The sequence below is a fragment of the Balaenoptera ricei genome, chromosome 21 (assembly GCF_028023285.1).
Source record: "Balaenoptera ricei isolate mBalRic1 chromosome 21, mBalRic1.hap2, whole genome shotgun sequence".
NCBI classification, from domain to species: domain Eukaryota; kingdom Metazoa; phylum Chordata; class Mammalia; order Artiodactyla; family Balaenopteridae; genus Balaenoptera; species Balaenoptera ricei.
The window spans coordinates 21237240-21258849 of NC_082659.1; the positions used below are offsets into that span (position 1 = coordinate 21237240).

The window sequence follows — 21610 nt, forward strand, 5'->3', positions numbered from 1 at the left end:
TCATAATTCAGGTAACTTAATATGACATCACCTTGTTCTCAAATAATAACTGCTCATAATAAAGTATGAATATATTTGAATCCGGTAGAAGGCTACCTTAAACAGAAAATTGTAATGCTTATTTTTTAAAAAAAGGCTTACAGCTGCCACCAGTATTACAGTGTAGAAAAAAATATACATTAATGGTTTTAAAAAAGAATCAAATTTACTAAGTAATGAAATTTCCTCAAATGCAAAAGTTTTCTTATGCCTTCAACAAACATTTTAAAGGAGTAACTTGTTTGTGACTGTTTTGTTACATTTCATGTTTATGCCAAGAAAATCAATCCATATGCTAATAATTATATTAACTTTAAACTGATGTTTCTTAAAAACATAGAGCTAGAAAGGAGGTTGTCTGATTCATATCCTTGCCTCCAAATGGTATCCTTATAAATCAACTTAACCAGTGACATTCGGAAAAGATTTTACTGCCCCCCACTGGAATCGGCTTAAGAATCTCACGTGCCCGGACATCCTTTTATTTATCTAACCTAAATCTCTATTGCTGCAGCCTGTTTCCAGTTCTGTGGGTTTCTACCTCAGTGGAAATGTGAAAAGCCTAAATGGACGTGTGAAAACATAAGTGTACATTTCTAGGCCAAATAAACCCACTTCCTTTCATCTTCCCCTTCTACAGCTTATTTACAGTCCTTTAATTGGTTCATATATCTCCTCCGAGCCTTCTACAAAGTCCTTTAGTTGTAGCATGCAGAATTTGTTATAGTATATAAATAAATGGCTGACCAGTGCAGTGTCAAATGGAAGAGCTGGCTGCTTCATCTGTACATTCTTCATATATGACAGTATATGTTGCTGTGCACGCCAAAACATTGCACTTTCCATGGCGAGAGCCTTTCTAACAAAACTAATATGTGTCATTTCTAGCACATACCATTTCCTTAGAGAAAATGTGAGTCATGATGCTTTTTTTCCCCATTTTTCTGAACCAGATTGGATTTCCTGATGTTATTACCACTTAAAAATAGGCTATTCAACACTTCCAGTGTCTCCACACTCTACATGATTGGAATGAGGAATAAATGCAGTAAAGCAATAGCCTGTACAACTGATGGCATGATTACTAGAGGGCCTAGTACACCGTTTTATTTTTTTCTTGAGGACGTTGTAATAAAAAAGAGAATTTTTCTGGCCCTATCCAAACCTGCTCATACCATACACCTCAGTACAAATACTTTAGGCATGGTTTAATCTTACTTATAGAGGATGGGTGTTATAGGATTAAAACAACTCTGAACTGGGACATTTAAGATGTGTCTTTCGTTTTTACTTCATTTGTTTCCTCTTGGAGAATGAATGAATTGGTGTCAATATCATCTTACAATGAGAATTCTCTCTGTAGAAATCATTATAGTACAACAAAGTTCCAAATGAGAGATGATTTAGATCTGGATCAGAAAATTTTATTATCTGAATAAACGTTAAGAATTGTACATGAGAATTTAAAGAGGATGAGGGAAAATTCCTCCAGATTTGAAGGAAATAGCATAAGTATTGTACCTTCTTCTCCCAGGTGAATGATAAGCCCCTTAGTTGCACAAATCAAACAGGTTCACAGAGAAGCCCAAATCCAGATTGACTTTGGGGTGGATATAGAAATACAGCATACTACTTCTAGTTTGGCATTAAACTGCTGGTCAGCTCATAGGGTTTTGAGAAATAGATGCGCTTAGTTTTTGAAGAAGGTAAACAGAATAAAGGTGAAGTGTGGATCTTGAGACCTAGTTTAAAAGAGATTATTGATTTTGATTCAGTGGATTATAGAGTATATAAGTGAACTTGAAAAGATTAAATAGGAATTCCGATGTAAAAAAAAGCTGAAAGGCAATGTAAACAGCATGCGTATAAACTTGCTCATGAATTAAGCCAGAGGACTGAAAAAAGCAGTTGTAGTTGCTTGTATGTGTGAAAAGGTTTCCCTATTAGACTGAAATAACAAAATGGTTTAGCAATACAATTCAGATAATCCAGAGGAAATCAGTCCTTTAATAGAAATGAGATCCAAAGGAAGTAGGAAGATCAGAAAGCAAGTTTAGAAATTCAACCAGTGTTTCTTTTTATTCCCAGCAGTTGGCAAAATACCTAGCATGTCAGGTATTGTCAATACATGTTTGTTAATAAATGTTTGTGGAATAAATAGGAGGGAAAGAAGAAAGAAGAAAGAAAGGAAAGGAAAACCAGTATTGAAGAGTTGGTGTTGTGAGACTTTTTAAAAAATTTCCCAGACATCCTGTAATGATAGAATAATAATTTTTAAAGAGGAAGGAAAATAAGAGGTTGGCAAAAGTCATCGGAGCCTGAGGCCAGAGGTTAATAGCACTCTCATAAGATGACATTACAAGTTCATTAAGAGCCAGCAGAAAGCATGAGTATCCAAAAATAGTTCAAAGTTAAGTTACACGAGGCCAGTGAGAGCAGAGCACTAGTGAATTTTCCACAATTTAAATGGGGGTGGTGTACTGGAAAGCTCGTGGGAAGAGACAGAAAACTGGCTCAGATTTGCATCTTTGACATTTGAAATCCTTGCTCTGTGATTTCAAGCATGCCCCATCCTACTTTGAGCTTCTGCTTTTTATTGGTAAAGTCTGGAAGATAATGCAAATATTTATATCACCGGGTCATTTTGAGCATTAGATGAGACTTTGTATGTACAAATTGGGTCGCATACAGTATAACAAACAATATTTTGTTTTAAAAAGCAGAGGTCAAATGAATCAAGAAAGAAAGAATCATGGCGTTTCACCTTGTGGTCAAATCACTCATCTATACTGAAATAACATGGGCATGCAAGGGATAGTTCCAGCTCCTACTCAGCCATGGATTCTGCAGCTAAGATCCGTCAAAAACTAAATGAATCATTGCCATCACCATCTTTATCATCATCATCATCATCATTTAGTATCTAGTGAGTTCTTGCACTATGCCATGGATTAAGTGTTTTACATATATTATCAGCTCATTATTATTATAGTTCAATATTATTCTCTCTCAACAATTTTCATTATTCCCATTATAGAAGCGAGAAAACTGGGGAAGACAAAACCTTAGTAACTAATGCAAATCACCAGAAAAAAAAAAAAAGTTTCTTTAACAGACATATTGCCTTCACAAAAAATAGAGGTAATAATCACTGCCCATCAACAGGTGTTAGAGATTGAGCTAGTTACTTAGTCCTGCCAAAATTTCTCCCTGTAAAATCAGGACAATGATAGTACTTACTTCATAGAGTATTTGTGAGTATTATTACTAAAGGAGATAGTGTAAGTGCAACACCAAATACAGGGCCTGATCCACAGTAAAGGCTTAATACATGGAAGCTCTTTTACTATTACTATTATCACGATCATCAAAAGTTTCTAATGCACCTACTATTACTTGGGTATATGGGGCACTTGGTAGTAAAAACAAGCTCAAATGTACATAGGAAGATGACAAAATAAGATAAGAATTATAGATATTAAATACAGAAGACAAAAGTTGATATTAGAGGCATCAATCCCTGATAGGATACCAACCTAACAGAAGTAGCTAAGTTCTCAGTGATTTCATGTTCCTGATTTCAGTGAAAGTTGTACTTACCAAATGACTGAAATCTCAGTATTCTGTTGTCACCTAGCTGTCTGAGCACCTGTGTTGCTGTAGCCCTCTTGTTTATATTTGGTGATTACTGTGTCTACCCTTAGAGTGTTCTTAGAAATGATAGCAAAGTTAAAAATAGAAAGTGGCCACTTAAAGCAAAGCCACATCTCACCATGCTGATGATAAAGCATTATAATTCATGTCCGTTGTGGAATAGAAGTATCTTTTTATAATAAGGCAAAACCACATTTCAATCATATTGCTTTGCCATTAAAAAAAAAGACAACCAAACTTTTGATATCAAATTTAACTCTAAGCTACTTCCTGTTGCATGAAAAATTCCAAGTGAAATAAGTTAGGAGCAAAGGCAATACTTTTCTTTGGTTATAAGGGAGTCTGCAGAAAAGAGATACGAAGTCAAAAAACCAAATGATTAATTATTCATTAATGAATTTATTTGAAGAAATAGCTAAGATACAGCGTAGTTCTAGGTGCTCAAAGGGTTCTGTACCAGATGGAACACTGTTATTGAGAAGACAGTGTACTTTCTAAAAAAATAAAACATGGAATCCCGAAGGAAAAACAGGTGTCTATAACTTACTGCATCCATGATGCAATATTGTCTCCCAAGACTGTGTTAATTCTGGGATCTCTTAGAAACCAATTATCCCCAGGAAAGTCTTAGTGGTATCAGACAAATATGACATTTTTAAAGATTTACTCAAATTACACGTGGTTATTTAAAAAAACGTTCTGAGAATCCGCAAACCTGGCTGACCTGAGCGGCAAAGTGGTGGTAAGTCAAACACTGCCAGTATCTGGGTTCCTCCCTGCAAGGGAATTATAAACTACTGAGGCTACATTAAATAGTAGGAAGCTGGAGGTAAAAATAGGGCACCTCAGAAATATTAACTTGCAACTTTGTAACAGCCTGTTCTTTCCTGATAAGCTGACAGAATTCTAGTGGACTGACAGAGTTAATTTCAAATTTACTTGATTCCTGGAACACATTTGAGAGCTAAGAAGGAGAAAAAACTTACCAAGCTCAGTAAAACTAATATATACATAAAAATAGGTAAACATTTAAAAAAATATTTTAATTGGGTACCCATTTCTTCATTCTTCTTCTAAAGACCAAAAATGATGGAAGCTTGGATGTGTCTCTCGGAAAAAGTGATGTACTACTTAATCCACTGACTTAGCTCATTATACATGGTTTATTCTGTAATTTACTAAGACTTTTGATGATTTCCAGACAGCCTAAAGACATGGAAGCTTTTTCATATATAATATTTTAAGCTTCGTTAAGTAATTTACCAGTAAAGAATTTTAACAGGAGTTTGTTTTTTCCACAGACAGCTAATGAGGCATAATGAGTAAATTCCAACATTTGACAAAGTATGTAAAAGTAGATGGATAATGATTTTGGGAAGGATTAAGACAAAGATTGCCACTAAAGAAAGGAAATCTGCCTGTAGTCATACAGAGATAGGTTTTTGCATCATTATTAAAGGTTTCTCTCTCCTAAGCCTAATTCTAGCCCTGTCTAATTTCGATTAGTTAGCATGAATATTTTAAAGAAAAAGCACTAATTGTCTTTTACTAAAAGTTGGCTATCCTGATTAGACTCTTAGAAATGCTTTCTTTGAACGTGGTTTTTTTTTTTGCTATTTGTTCATGCGTTTACATAAAGGGATTAAGAATAATCATATCTGTCCTAGGCGTTTTCGCTGATCCTAAGCCTCTTGAATATTTGACAGTTTTGCGTTGAAAAGCATTCCTCTCATGTTATCATTGAGTTGGGGGCAGTGGAAGGTGCCCAAATGTGCCACAATTTAGTTTGCTAGATAATTTGTTCTTTGACAGTTCCATCAAGAAAATGAATTTCATTTTGACCTCCACAAATGCTCAGTCAGGAAGATTTACTTTGCCATCAGTGAGCACACATTTGACGAACTACAGTGAGCTGTGATCATGTCTGTTTATATGTTGATTCTGCTGTAATCATCTAATTCAATTCAATAAGTGTTTGGGTGGCACTTATTACATGCAAAGGTGACTCCCTGAGTGTAGGCCAAGATACATTAAGATGTCACATCACTCTAGGATGTCCAGATTCCCCATCTCTCCACCTCACCAACTTGACCCTTATATTAGCAACAATGTGGGCCATTGTAGAAATGCTCCCTTCTTGGTTCAGATGCATTCTCTATTCTTGCAAGAGTGCATGTTAGAGAATTTAACCTACCTTTAATTAAAAGGAGATTATTTCCCTCATGTCTTCTCTTCTTTCTCCCAGTGACTGAGTACAAGCTATGTGGTAGCTATTACATATAGATATGCATTAAAGCAGTAGTAGGAGAAGAGAGAAGAGTAGGAGAAGAGTAGTAGGAGAAGAGAGTAGTAGTAGAAATTTAACATGGGATGGGTAATTAAGAAGAAAGACCTGATGGGAAACCAGAAGTAACTCCAGCCATCTAAGGAGAGAGTAGGAAAATACAGAGAAACTGGCAGTACTATTATGCCTTCTATTAAATATGCAGCAGCTGTGTGAAGGTGTTTAAAAACAACCCAGGAGTCAATCATGTGCATGTGTGTGTGAGTGTGTGTGTATTTATTTGTATATGTGTATGTATACATATACCTATATATGTCATCTGTTTTCTGAAAGGATAAAACAATATAATATATATTTAGGCTTATATTCCCAATGTTTAGTAGACTGCCTGCAGCCCATTTGGCACTAAATAAACACTTGTTGAATAAATGATTATGATCAGGCAGTGTTGCTCTCAGTTCTAAGGTACTGCCCACTTGATTTCAGCCACAAGTACTTCATCTGCACCGTGTTTTCCCAGGCTATAGTATCGGCAATAGTGATTCCCATCAGGCTCTTCTTTCCTAGGGACAATTTCTAGGTCAAAATACAAGGTGTGTGTTTATTTCAGGAGCAAGTGCAAAAGAGAGCATGATCATTTGATGTCAGACATAGGTCAGGGATTCTCAAACTAGAATATCTTCAATTGTTTTTTAGTACAGTAATTCAATTTTGATTAATTTTAAAATATACACTGCATGCCACTGTATGCTTATGTTAAAGAGTGGTGTTATGAAATTAACCCAAACAATAAATTTTAAATCACTCTGTGTCTAAACAGCCTATGCACTAATATCACAAAAAGCAAATGTGGGCATTTCACAAATATTTTCCAGAATCATTACATAATTAGAGGTACATAGAGTTTCTTGTAATATTAATACAGGGGTGTTTGAACACATGCATCTAAGAAGTGAAAAATCCCCATGGAAATTCACTTCATAAAATCAACACCCTGGAATGACTTACACTTTTCCAGATCCTTCATCCAAATCCTCAGCAGCTGAGCTCATTCTGAATGAAACTGCATAAAAGTGATTACAAGAAAAAGTAGTAGAAGTTTGCAAAATAAGTAGTCGGTAATTAGAAATATAATTTTGAACAAGGCAGCCTGGTGAGAAGGCTCAAAGGGAAAGTGAGGTCTTTTACAAAGACTTCTAAATCTTACAGGACAGATTCTAGTCAATTCAGATGACTTAGAAAATGAGGCCAATATACTCCGATGTGATGGACAATATATTTTAATTAATACGGTGTTCAGCCTTTAGATCCTGAAGGCAGGTTTTAACTATAAATCTTACAAATCAGAATTAAAATAGGAAGTATGAATAAGAAAGCTTGTTGAGATAAAGTTTTTAAAACAATCTATCAGACCACAGGATATGGAATGAACATTCAAACTGTAGTGATGATGGTCATAATGAGAGTTAGGAAATTTTATGTCTTCAAAATAAAGACACTATAAATTCACAGGAATGATTTGGAAATGTCCAAAGAACGTAGATTAGAAATTAGGACAGAAGGAGTTAATGTTGTATCAAATCTATCTAATTTATAATCTCTCTTTGCGGCTAGATTGTCTCAGAACTTGTTGAACTGTCTTCCTTTGATGTTATAAAAATACTTACCTAGGGGCTTCCCTGGTGGCGCAGTGGTTGAGAATCTGCCTGCCAATGCTGGGGACACGGGTTCGAGCCTTGGTCTGGGAAGATCCCACATGCCGCAGAGCAACTAGGCCCGTGAGCCACAATTACTGAGCCTGCGCGTCTGGAGCCTGTGCTCCGCAACAAGAGAGGCCGCGATAGTGAGAGGCCCGCGCACCGCGATGAAGAGTGGCCCCCGCTTGCCGCAACTAGAGAAAGCCCTACGCACAGAGACGAAGACCCAACACAGCCGTAAATAAAAAGAAAGACTAGCAACCTTCATGCCATAAAATAAAATAAAATAAATAAAATCAAATCAAATCACTGTGCAACTACGGGGTATAACCTGAGTTTCTTAAGACCCCAAAAGCTTCATGGATCCAAAAAAAAAAAAAAAAAACTTACCTACTTGCCAACGTTGAGTGCAGTAAGCTAATTAATATTATGGTAAGGACTTAAAGGCAAAAATTTTATGTAATCTGTTCCCCAAGGGGTTAATAAAACTCTTTCTCCTTCTTCATCAGAGAAAGAAAACCAGAATTGTCTGAACTTAAATGTAAGTGTGGCTTAGGCATGACACTAATACCACTTGGCATTTCTTAAGTTAGCCTGCTCTTTCTACACTGGATAAAAATAAAGAAAAGAAAGCATCTAAAACAGAACCGCCCTATTACAACCCAAATTTGCCCATGAAAGCAGAAATTTTCTGGCCTGCATCTATGCGTTTTTTCCACTTTCCGTAGCCTCCCACACTATAATGACTTATGCATGGAATTCAGGGACTTTATATTTTCTTATGAATGCCAACATGGAAAATGTGAATGCTGACCATTTTCAAAGATACTCACAGACACATAAAGAAACGGAATAGTAACCAGAATGATATTTGGTCAGTCTGGGATACCAAAATTCTAGTACATTCCTGGTCTTTACAAGATGGGAATATTTACCTTTCTGGCATGTGCTTAGTCAGAATAGCTTGCGATTTTTGGTGGGGAGTCATAGTCCTTTTCAATAGACTGAAGTGACCCCAAACCAGCACTTCAGTTAATCTTGTTTATGATTGAAATCAATAAACCAACCCATGTTATGTGCTGACAGTTCTTGTGTGGTGTAAAAACTGGAAGTGTCTGCTCTTGAATAAGATTTTTCTTTTACAGTCCAGTCGTTAGGTTTCATAATGGGACAACATTTGGATTAGTCATTTTTATAAGGTTGAGTTTACACTGGTATAATTTGTTGCCTTTAACTAAGGCTTTGAATAATTTAAGGCAAAAAGAATGGATACCTGGAATGTGTTTATATTCTGACCTTATCTTATGTCTGGTTTTCTTGTTTACTTAAAATTTTATGGCCAAATGCTAACAGAAGTATACAAACTAAACTCCTTAGAAGCCAAAGAGAATGAGACTGAAATTTCTGAAGAATTATTTCAGTTGTCTTATCATGCTCACATCTTCTTTTTGGGTCACCCGAATTCCTGCCTGAAGAGTTTAGATTTTATATCTACTAAAGATGTGTGGAGGGAAGAGGTGGCAGTAGAATCACATTCCATGGATGAAGTTTGTTGGCTTTCTAAGCCTGGGTCTTAGAACCGGGGCCTACTTTGAATCCAGGCTTACCTCCTAGATGTATGACCTTGGGCAAGTTATTTAATTTCTCTAAGCTTCAACAGTACTAGCTTGCTAGCGGGTCATAGCAGCAATGAGATGCATGTAAATGTATTTATCCTAAGGCGTTTTAAGTGGTGTGTGTTATGCTTTCTTATGCATGAATTATGTGTTAATATGAGCTAAACTGGATTACTCCATGTTTCTTAGTCACTCCCTGGAGTAAATGCATTCTGGTAGTTTGGGATCTGTATTAGCTCTTTCACACACTAATACATTACACATGCTGTCTCTATAGCTCAAGTTTTGCATGAACAGTTCCCTGGTGGCCTTCAGTGCAATTCAAACCAAACAGCCAATAGATTTCTGTAATGATTTGTGTCCACAAAAGTAAATCAGGAAAGCATCTAAGCTAGAGCAACTAGTTTCTTCCAGTGAATTTTATTAAGTATAGCAATCCAAACATTTTCCTAATGGAATTTTAAATATTCAATATGTATATCTTTATTCATTAATAGATCAATCAATCCAGCTGCATTTAAAAGTATTGTTAATGATTTTTGACCAGAAATATTGAATGTGAAATTGTCTTCTACTATTAGCCTGCTTCTTAAAGAAATAACCTTATTAAGGCTATTAAATAGAAGCTTTATACAATCTCTGAATCTTTCATAGCACAGCTTAAGTGCTCTCTTTTCCAAGATATATTTTGACTTTAGAACTATATCCTGAACTATGTATATTTCTTTAATTTTTTAATAGGTGGTGCAATGACAAAACTTACTCTCTTCTTCAATCAGTGAATTTGAAGTAATCTTTCATCGTTTCATCTCCTTTAGTCTCATATGGAATGTATCTCTCTATCTGTTGTTAAACTACGATGACATGTCTGTAGCTATCAGAAAGAGAAGCTGGGAAGAACATGTGACCCAGTGGATGGGACAGCCTTTTAATTCTGATGATTGTAACACAGCATGTCATCATGGACTCGTAGCTGACAGCTTGCAGGCAAGTATGGAAAAAGATGCAACTCTAAATGTGGACCGCAAAGAAAGGTGTGTTTCACTACCAGACTGCTGTCATGGCTCAGAGCTGAGAGATATTCCTGGGAGGCCAATGGGTCACATTTCAAAGGAGGTGGATGAAGATGACAGCCATGAAGGTGAAGACCAGTTTCTTTCTCTGGAGGCCAGCACGGAAACACTAGTGCATGTTTCTGATGAGGATACTGATTCTGATCTATATCTTACAGATGATAAACAGATTTTAACTACTCAAGGGCCTAAAACATCAGACCAACATAGCATCAAAGGAGCAGGCTCCTTAGTAAAGACGCTGCCCATCATGGAAAGTAACCAAGGTTCTTATGACTCCTGGGGAATGGCTGGTGGAGCTGGTTTAGTGCTGGTAGAGGAAAAGGGGGACAGAAAAGTTGTTGACATGGTGAGTAAAAGCCTGGAGCTTTGTAAGGATATAAGCCTAAGTGAAATAAAAGATGCATCCAAAATGAATGCATGTGATTCTTTGAATGTGAAAGATATTGTGCCGGAAAAGCAATTGCTTAATTCTGCTGTAATTGCTCAGCATCGAAGGAAACCCGACTTCCCTAAAGATGAACATGAAAGAAACACCTGCAGTGCAGTACAAGATGAGTTCTTGGCTATTCCTTGTACAGACAGAGGACTGCCATTATTAAAAACAGATTCTGGAAGCTGCCTTCTGCAGCCTCCTTCCTGCCCTAGTGGAATGTCAGCTGAAAATGGCCTGGAGAAGAGTGGTTTCTCAGAACATCAAAACAGAAGTCTTCCAAAGGTCAACTCAGGAGATGGCATGCAGTGTTTACACATAAAGGAGACTCTGGCCACACATGAACCCACAGATAACCAAGTCAGACTTCGTAAAAGAAAGGTAAGACACATGCACCTATTATCTGGCTTTTGGAATTTTGTAAATATCCTTGTTTCTGTCACTTATTATTTTGCTAGAGTTAAAAAGATATGTGGACATTTCTTTTGCTCAGTAGTGTAGCTGTATGACTCAAAGAGCATCTTCTTGGGGAAATCATCAAAATATGTAAAAATTAAAACAGGATAACCTATCCATTTCACTAACAATATTTATAATGGTTCATGAACATTCTATTTTGGAATAGTGTTGAAGACAGAACTGGTTTCACTTTCTTTGGCTGGAATTAAATAGCCACCAGATAGTTCAAAGCCTATCTAAAGAGTGATCTCTAATTTTTAGAAAGAATGTCATGGTAATTTTTAATTAAAATTGTTTATTTCAGCTTGCTTCTTTTTCCCTTTAAAAAGTATATTTTATTATAATAAAAGTGGTATAAATCACATATTTTAAATGAGCCCTTTGCATATACCAAGGCAACAGTACCCCCTCCCCCAAAATATGCTAATGCTATTTTAAATGATACCCTGGCACATTTGCTATCCATAGCTATATGACATTTTTTTTAAACTCTTGACCAAAAAGGATGAATAACTGAAGTAAATTTTTATGTTGAGCCACCTTTGAGTAATTCTGTAGATGCCATGATCCCCCAAGAAGTTTCCAAGTGAGAGACACAAGGATTGGAAGGAACTACGTGGATCATGATTTAGTTAGAGAACTCCTGACCAAAGTTTGTCATACCTTTAGGATTTCCCCAACATTCTTCCCACACTGTAGTACTCTATAATCCTGATGTAAATACAAGTAAAATTTCTTCTGTAAATCCAACATGCCCATTGGCATCAAAAAAACCCTGCAGATTGGACACTTTGGTGCAACATCCTTGCCCTTCTCTTGATATACTACTAATCCATAATTCCTATTCTCCTAAGACAAAACTAAGGTTCTTAGTTCTATTCAACTGGGGCTATCTACAATGAGAAAAAAAAAATCTCCAACTATCTTTTGGTGAAGAAATCTGGTTTCCATAAACTGTAGTTTTGCTAACAAACTAGATCAGTAACGTGTCATAAGTTAAAGTGAAGTCAAAGACTTTACAGCAAAGATCAATGTGTTCAAAGTACATGCCAACAGAGCTTTCTGTGCTTCTGGCGAACTCTTCCTTCCTTACATAAATTGTATTAAAAAGTTAATGCTGCATAATGTTGTTATGATTGGACTGCTCAGGTCGCTTTTTCAGAAATGTCCATATAGTCTATCAAATCTGTTGGAGGGAATGTAATAATGACGTAAGAAAGTATTAACTGACCTATGACATAGCTTCCCTAAAATAAGACAGACCCTGCCCAACTGCCGCCAGAAACATTAAACATTCCAGAAACATATGCTCACCACTTGGACATTTATATCAATACTAAGAATGCTGGAAAGAATTTGCTCTTGGACATGTCACTATAGCATAGTTTCATTACAAGAGCCATAATTATATCTCATTTACAAGTTCTAACTTAAATATTCTATTTTAAGCATTTCATCATTCTAAAGTGTTGTGGTATTGTCTGGTGGAGTATTTGTTTTGACTCTACAACTCATTTGGGATGCTTTGTAATAAACAGATTAAATGCAAAGTTTCAGGTTTGGAATTTACTCTGGGGAAGTATGATTATGGGAGAAGCCTCTAGAAGCAAAATGTGTAGGGATTTTTGTTCTATCTGATGCTGAATGAGTGCTGAAATACCTTCAAGTTGTGCACTAACCATTTTAGAACTTTACCAAAAGAAAAAACAAAATAAATTCATAAAAATATATGTACAGAGATGTTCATCATTGTATTATGTGTTACTGACAAAAAAGATACAATCCAAATTTCCATCAATAAAGGATGTATAATGATTGTTTAATCTATAGTTTGGAATGCTATGCAGCCCTGAAAAAGATGGAGTGAGATCCATGTGCTCTAACTGAACGGTGCTCATGATATAGTATATATAGAAAAAGACAGTGGCAGACCAATATTTGTAGCACATCCCAACCTTATATGATGAAATGTGTGGATACAGATACAGATAGAAATATAGATGGGTTATAAACCTCTCTAGATGACTAAATAAGAGTATGCAAAATTCTAGATAAATAGGCACAAAATTGTTGACAGCAATTACTTTGAGAGAATGGAAGTAAAAGGATAGAAGCAGGGGATTTTCAATTTTTAGCCTATATAATTTTTATAAAAGGTGATAATATTCTGGGTGAAATGCACACAATGAACAGAAGTACAAAAACAAAATAATATTTGATATATAAACTATTTGAAGCATTTTCTGCATGGCACAAAACAACCCTTTATCTATATAGTTATTATGATTATTATTACTCTTATGAAATGAAAACAAATATGAATTTTTTCAAAATATCAACAAAAGTTTCAATCAACTACTCCAATTCTAATGCCAGTGCAACTAGTTTAAAACAGATAAACCTTTTGGAGAGACACATGGACCCCATTTTCATGTCTAAAGTGTTAGGGGACTGATTCTGAAAAGAGTTGGCTTAGTTGTCTGTATCTTTTAAACTATTTGTCAACCACTGTGACAGCTTTGAGATGAAGAGCTTAGAAAGGTGAAACAGAATATAAGCTAATAAAATTTTAGTTACGGAACTTTAATCAGCTCATTATCTGATATGAGTGAACCAAATCCTTCATAGAGTTTATGAACATGAATTTTTTGTGGGAGGGAGTCAGGATAAGATCAGGTTCTAAAACTTGAAAAAAAAAAAAGAAAGCAAAAACAGAGTTTATAAGGGTAATGCTCAGAATGCACTGAGCTACTACTCTAGAGATATCATTGTACTTTAGATACAAATTATCATTCCTTCAAACCTATAAATATTGGCAGGCATTTGTTGCTCAGCATGACCTATTTTTTCTTGTTTTCCAATGATATTTCTGGCCATTAAGGATAGCCACACGTACTTATTAGGAGTGTCCATTGGAGATGACTGTGTTTGTAGTATGTGTAAATATTGACCTTTAAGCTAATAATTTCCTTAAATATGATGAAATATATCATTAAATTGGAGCCACTGAAATCAAAGGGAAACCAAATAAATCATGAGCAGACATTAGTAAATGAGCCAGGAAGATCGTGTGGCATATGACGAGCGCTTATAGGGCGTGGGTGGGTCTTTGGGGTAAGGCAGCTGGTTAAGAGCAATTCTCAGAGACAAATTCCAAAGAAATGTGGAGAAGGGAGACAGTCTAAGAAGTGGTCTCTTCAAACCAAATGAGATGTGAAGATGGAAAATATGTAGGGAAAGACTTGAGGTTAGACTTTTTTTTAAAGAACTAGTGTATTTGTTCTTGATGGTGGTTTACTAATTAAAGAGAGTCCAAAATTCAGTCTTCCCTAGAGACTATTTAAATAGTTCCCAAACTTCTGAATAGCCATAATAGTTGTATAAATATATAAAATATTTTTATTGGCTTTCATAAAGCATATTCCATATTACCAAGAAAAATAAACACAAAAGATAATATAAGAATGATCTGAACTTTGAAAAGACACCTAATTCCACATTTGAACAAAACCTCACATTCCAGCAGCCAACGAAACTGTATCATTTATGCTTTAGATTTGACTGCTGTCACAGAAAACCAGTATAAAAGTGGCTTGACTAACATCTTTCTCTCACACATATATAATTGGGTATAGGTAGTTCTGGAACAATATGTGGGCCTTATGTTTTCAATACCTTAGACCCTCTTATCCAACTGCTCTGCCACCTTGAGCCTTTATCCATATTCAAACCAGTAAGAAGAGGAAAGGGTGCAGGAATGGCCACACCCCTGGGTAAAGGCAAGACCCAGAAAGAGTACACTTCTTTTTCTTTCTCAAATTTCATGTGCTAGAACTTAATTGTATGGCGACACCTAGCAATAAGGGCTGAGAAATGGAGTCTGCATCCTGGGCAAGGTGTCTGCTGAAAATTCTATTATCAAAGAAGAAAGAAAAAATATTTATTGAAGGATAACTCATAACATGAATATGTTGAGGAACAACACCTAACATAAATATATTCCAGTATATCATGGCATGTTGTGAATGAAATAAACAGGCTGTGTATGTGTTCTGTGGTATCTGTATAAATCCTTGATGCTTTAACTTCACACTGCAGAATACCTTTCCATGTTAGGAAACTATTTTATGTGTGGAAGTGATGTGGATCAAATGCTATACTCTTTCTTATGGAAAAATTGCTCAGGACCAAAATATTATACTATATATACTGTACTTTATCTGTGGACAAATGTAATACATTGATTAGCAATGACTGAAAAAAATCAAATATTATCTCCTTACCCTATCTTTAAAATATGTACGTATTTGATAAAAGCACACCTATACCTGAAAAGACTTTCTCATTTCTTGCTATAAACTTCCTGATCCTTTCTATCTCCTGAATGCCTATATGGGGGCTTTGTAGCATGAGAAAGCTAACATTGACCAATGGGTGACATAAAGAACATAGTAAATTATGCAGAAGATGGAATGGACCAAGATAGGAGGTCAGCTAGAAAACTATTAAAGGGAAGGGAAAAATTGTCTAAGAAATAAAAACCTAAAAGATGGTCAAGCTGTGGCCCCAACACTGAATGAAAGCAAGGACTAGTGGAAGAATTAGAGTTTGTTAATAAGCCTAGTATCAGTTGACAAAGAGGGAAGGGATGGGAAACAGAGTAAAGTGTACACAGCTCTGCAGATAGATTCACAATGACAGTATGATTTTACATGAAGGTCACACTGGTTTTAAAGACACAGGCTTATTGAGCAGATTATATTGTTTTTAAACCTTTTTCCCTAGTTCTAACATTAGGGCTGGCAGAGAAAAGTTGTTACCAGGTGGAAAGTCAATGTGTAGATGGATAACATCAGGTCTTCTCAGCCATATTTTTAACTGGATTTGTGTCCCAGGTAAAGTTGGTACCTTTGTGAGTAGCTCATTTTGTGTGTTAAGCCACAGAAAACCATCAGATTTTTTCATGCTATTTAACCTGGGTTTTTGGCTCATAAACAACTAGAAAGCCAAAAATATTTCTGCAGGTATTTGGGGCTCAAATATTTTGCCTCATAGCAAACATAATTCCCCTAAATCCAACCAGAAATGCAAAAATATTTAATTATATGATACAGGATAACACTAGATATACTGTCTGGTAAAATTAATCAGTAATTAATATTGAGCATCTTCAATATCCCAGGTCCTGTTCTGTGGACGTGGTACACCACCATGAGCCAGATGGTAGAGTTCCTTACATTGTGAAGCATATAATCCCTGAAACACTGCTGAAGTCCCCAAATAAGGCTTTTGTTTGACTAACACATAAGGCCAGCACTGAGGCAGGAAGCATTAGTGAGAGAGAAGGGGAGTGAGGGCACAGGAGGAGTAGGGTTGGGGAGAAGAAGGAAAACAGGAAGAGAGAGAGAGAGACAGAGAGGGACAGAGAGAGAGAAGGATGGGCTAAAGTAGGGTACCAAGGGAAGCACCAGTCAATTGCAAGAAAAAGCAATGATACAATTCCTTGACAAAAAGTGGATTTGTAGGAGGCTAGAATCAGATTCTATCTCAACATGATGCAGTTATGGTTATCACCAGCACAGGTTTAACAAGGAGACAAATAACATGATTTTGACTTCCGCAATTACAGAGCAGGTGGAGACAAATAATATTTCCTGCCATTTCACAGGAGGAACTCTGCCGACTAGAGCCAGCCCTCATGGGCTGTGTCTCCACCAGGCTGAAGGTGAAGACCGGATAAGCTCATATTTCAGGATCCTCAAATGTCTTCACCTTGGAGGGACTTTCCCCAGTTTCCTCAGCCAAGTTAGTTGCTTGATTCTCTTCACCCACAGAGGACTTATTCCTATTAGAATGTTTACTGCAAATACATCTGATCCCACCACTGCTAATGAAAATGTCAGCTCATTTGGGGAGAGTTTTATGTCTGTAGCAATTTAATTTTGTGTCTATAGCATCCATCTCAGAGCTTAGAACCCTGTTCATAAGTGTTTAAATGAATGAATAGCCATGTCATGGTAAAGGATTTACTTTCAGAAGATAGTATCAGGAGTCAAGAACCCAAGTCATAAGGATACAGAAGAAATGAAGTCATACAACCAAAATCAGTGATCAGTTATCCATAATCTCCTCTCTGTTCTCCCTGCTATTTCCATGCTAAAATGGGGCATGAGGGGACAAGAGGGAGGAAAGAATTATGTAAAATCTGGGTCTCTGAGGCAACCTTCAAGTTTGAGATGATTATTACCCTTTACCACAAAACAATTAATTGTCACTAAATAGTTATATAGCAATCTGAGTGGTAAACGTTATTTAGAAACTACTCAGTTGTCTCCTGAAAGGAGTGGGCAAGGGTGAGTGTAAGGAGGAACATATTAGAATATCCGTTCACATTTATTTGTAATTTATCCTTTAATTTTGTATATATTTTATAAGACATATGATATATTAAATGAAAGTATATGTTATAATTTATAAGTAAATAGCATACACATCCTCCCTGAAAAGTACATAATCAAAAATGTTGGGAGGCCACTGGTTTAGAAAATCTCTAGTTTTTCCAGTTAATGTCATTGTGAGGACATTGGGAGTAGAAGAGAGATGACAGGAATAACAGAGTAAGAAATTAAAAGACAAATGAATAAGGGAGAGAGAGGGACTTTTGTTCAGAGAGTGCCAGACAACAGTAAATTTATTTTTAATTTCTGTTGTGAAAACCACATAAAGTAGGGAGATTTGATGCTAGGTGCCTTTAAGGCAGAAAAATATACTGTGAACGAGAACAATTAGATTTGAAACGTTTCTTGTCCCAGATATTTTTGAAAAAAAAGTAGTTATGATGTGTGATGGGCCTCTGATCCAAGAAGTGACTTGGACCAAAACTGCAAATTTACATTATTAGTAACGAGATCATTAATAAGTTCACATTAACCCAGCATCCGCTTTTGTTGGAGCAAGAATTAATACACTTTTATGATGTTATTTTAAATAATTAATGGGTATTTCAGAGCCAATTGCACATTAGAGGCTATCATAATAGTGAAACTGATTTAGTTTCTTCCTGATGGATTTCTGTTACTATAAACCAGGACCAACTAATTAATCTTTTAATACCAACAAAACTAGCACAGGTTTTGGCTGCCTCCCTCGAAGAAATGCCAGTATCCACAAAAGTGGGGATAACTAGCAAAACCTACAACACAGAGCCCTACCTCTGTTATCTGGGCACTAAGCACAATGGTGCCAGTGGAATCGGTTCATTTTCTGGCTCGTGTTCTTAGAAATAAAGTACTTATCCCTGCTGCCAACAAGATCTCTGTTCCACAAATAATTTTCTGTCAAGAAAATTATAGTGGTACTTTAGAGATAACCTCACAATTTTCAAAGGAAATACAAGCAAATAGGAAAGTCCACTTTTATTCTTTTTTCAGTTCTATTTCTACGTTGGCATAGGAATAAAACTAGTGATTAATGAACCTCTTCCATTTTGGGTTCCATTTTTTGAGCCAGTAAAACTTCAAAAGGATATACTGCTTTTCATATACATTGAAAGCTAACCCAGAGGTTTTTTTTTTTTTAAGTTGAAATAGCATCATTATTTCGTCTAGGAAATGAATAGCTTTGGTCTGAGCTTGATTTTCTAACCAAGAAATTAAGCTGTGATGAGGAGGAGCATTGTCTAAATTGAGGGGTGTTATTTAATTTGTGGGCACTTTATATGTCCCTGAAACATGGAGACAACAGTCCCTATATCACAAGGTCGTTAGGGTTATTAAATGAGATGGAAAATATTGTTCAGCGCTACATAACACAACCACTAGAACAATCCATTACTTAACCAAAATTTGAGGTGAAGATTTGACAGATAAATAACTGAAGAATTGCAGAATTAGATCTGGGAATAGGTTAAGTGCTAGTGGAATCTCTAGTCACAGTATATATAGTCAACCAGGGTATAGTAGCTACTTTAGTTGGAGATTCCTCCAACGCTTCACAGCCCATGGTAAATCTCCACAGCTTCTACACTGTGGTGCTATACATAGAACAAAGCAATTAAGCCAATGGACTCTAAAAGCAAACTGCTTCCCTCACTCACAGCTTTGTAATCATGTAGGTTACTTACTGTCTCTGTGCCTTGGTTTTTTCACCTGTATAATGGGATGCTTCATTTTGTTCTTGGGAAGATTAAATAAGTTCATATGTATAAAGTAATTAGAACAGTGCCTGACACATAGTAAACACCATGTGACTTCAGCTATTAGTAGTAGGAGTTGTTGTTTTCTGTTTGTTTGTTTGCTTTACTAAATTGCTCTAGTTACAGATCTAAGAATAAGCTGAATTGTCTGGGAATAATTGTGGAAAAAGACTGACAACATTTGAGAGAGAATTTAGAAAGTAAGTCAAACCACATGCACATCTTTGCTATCTAATCATTATAGAATAGAGTCTGGAATATGCATTCATTAACTAAATAAATATTAAGTACCTTCTGTTCCCCCCATGCACTTTGCCATGTATGGTGTAGAATTTGAATAAGAATCATATATGCATCCTTACCTGAAGGAGCTTACACATTAGTAGGGGCAATGTAACCAAAATAACAAATAAAATAATCAGTTAAACTAACTTTAACAGCTATTACTATTAGAACCTAATGTAATATTAGGTTTTGAACCACAAGTACAGAAACATCCTGGCTCAACCTAATCCAAGGTAGAAAGTATTAAGATCTGTGGAGCTAGAGCTTTAAAAGCTAGGGTAGGGACCCCATCCAGATGAGGTCAGGGAAGGCTTCACCAAGGGGTGCCTGAGCTGAGCTTTGAAGGATGAAAAGACTTTGCATTTGTGAGAATGAGAGAGAGGGATCTCTCTGTGCTTACTTTAACTGTTCTTGGGAAATACAATTTTATTTTTAAATACACAGAGTTAAATCTTAGGGAATAAGTGAAATAAGCAAATACTTCCAAAAGGCCATTTTGTAAACAGACACTTTTAAATGCTAAGGTCTTTTTTTTACAGAATATTTCATGGTGATATGAAAATCAAAAGAGGATGGACGGTACTTCATATGCCAGACTTTAGCTTTGGCAAAACAGCTTTCTGTTTTCAAACTTAGATTTTAGCTAAGTAATTTCTGGGTTCACTTCATCTTAAATAAATAAATACAAAATCTAGGTTTCAATATACTAATGGGTTCTGAAAAAAATGCTAGCTAGCCATGTTCATTTGCTCCCCAGCTAGTGTTTGATTAGTTAGCAGAAAAGTGAAATGAATTACGGAAATTTGCTTGATGACTAAAGCATCAACAAAATGGTTCGACTATAAATTAATGATGAGAAGAGAGAGTGATTCCCACTAACTTTCATACCCTCATAGATATGTAAGAATCATGTAGGGAATGCTATTAATTTTTTTATAATTAAGGACCACTGTCACAAAGTTATTTAAAAGCATAACTACCGGGCTTCCCTGGTGGCGCAGTGGTTGAGAATCTGCCTGCTAATGCAGGGGACACGGGTTCGAGCCCAGGTCTGGGAAGATCCCACATGCCGTGAGGCAGCTGGGCCCGTGAGCCACAACTACTGAGCCTGCGCATCTGGAGCCTGTGCTCCGCAACAAGAGGCCACAATGGTGAGAGGCCCGCGCACCATGATGAAGAGTGGCCCCCGCTTGCCGCAACTAGAGAAGGCCCTAACACAGAAACGAAGACCCAACATAGCAATAAATCAATCAATAAATAAATCTTTAAAAAAAAAAAACCAGAGCCTATTAATTAAAAAAAAAAAAACAGAGCCTATTAATTAAAAAAAAAAAAAACAGAGCCTATTAATTTAAAAAAAAAAAAAAAAGCATAACTACCTAAAAGCATGAAAAGTAAAAGCAAGAGGATAATTCGTTTTTTGCTAAAAATTAAATTGCAATTGTGATGTTTTGTATTCCACTCACATACTGGCCTTTGGAAATTGGAAATTAGAGTGCTTCAAAGAGGTACCCAAAGTTGTTTCAGTCAGAATGTAACAGATGAGAAATGTACTTTATAAATATCTGATAAAAGGTAAAGCTTCCATTTTCATTTTACTTGAGTATAAATCAAGAAATTCTTTAATAATATGAGCCCATAGGTTCTATGAGTAATGGGAATTCTCTGACGCATGACAAGTTCAGAGGACAGCACTCAACCACGATGCTGCTCACGGTGTTGCTACGCGACAGACTGGGAGTGGGAGAGGCTGGTGCTCACGTTCAGCGTGCTGGGCAGCAGCCTTCGTTTCTGACATTATAACTTAAATATCATTTAGATTAAATGTCTATGTATACTACAAAATCCATTTATGAATTTCTGAATGACTTAAACT

General features: G+C 36.1%; 1 protein-coding gene across 4 annotated transcripts in view; it reads left to right on the top strand.

Annotated features, from left to right (window-relative positions):
- Nucleotides 1–21610, top strand: part of DLC1 (DLC1 Rho GTPase activating protein) — a 406041-nt gene that overhangs the window by 2424 nt on the left and 382007 nt on the right. For 3 of the 4 annotated variants that reach the window (XM_059909787.1, XM_059909786.1, XM_059909792.1), the window contains exon 2: nucleotides 10032–11177. In XM_059909787.1, the coding sequence (XP_059765770.1) occupies nucleotides 10155–11177 (1023 nt within the window). In that variant the 5' untranslated portion in view covers nucleotides 10032–10154. The remainder of the gene's footprint in view (nucleotides 1–10031; nucleotides 11178–21610) is intronic. The other variant, XM_059909788.1, reaches the window with a different exon arrangement.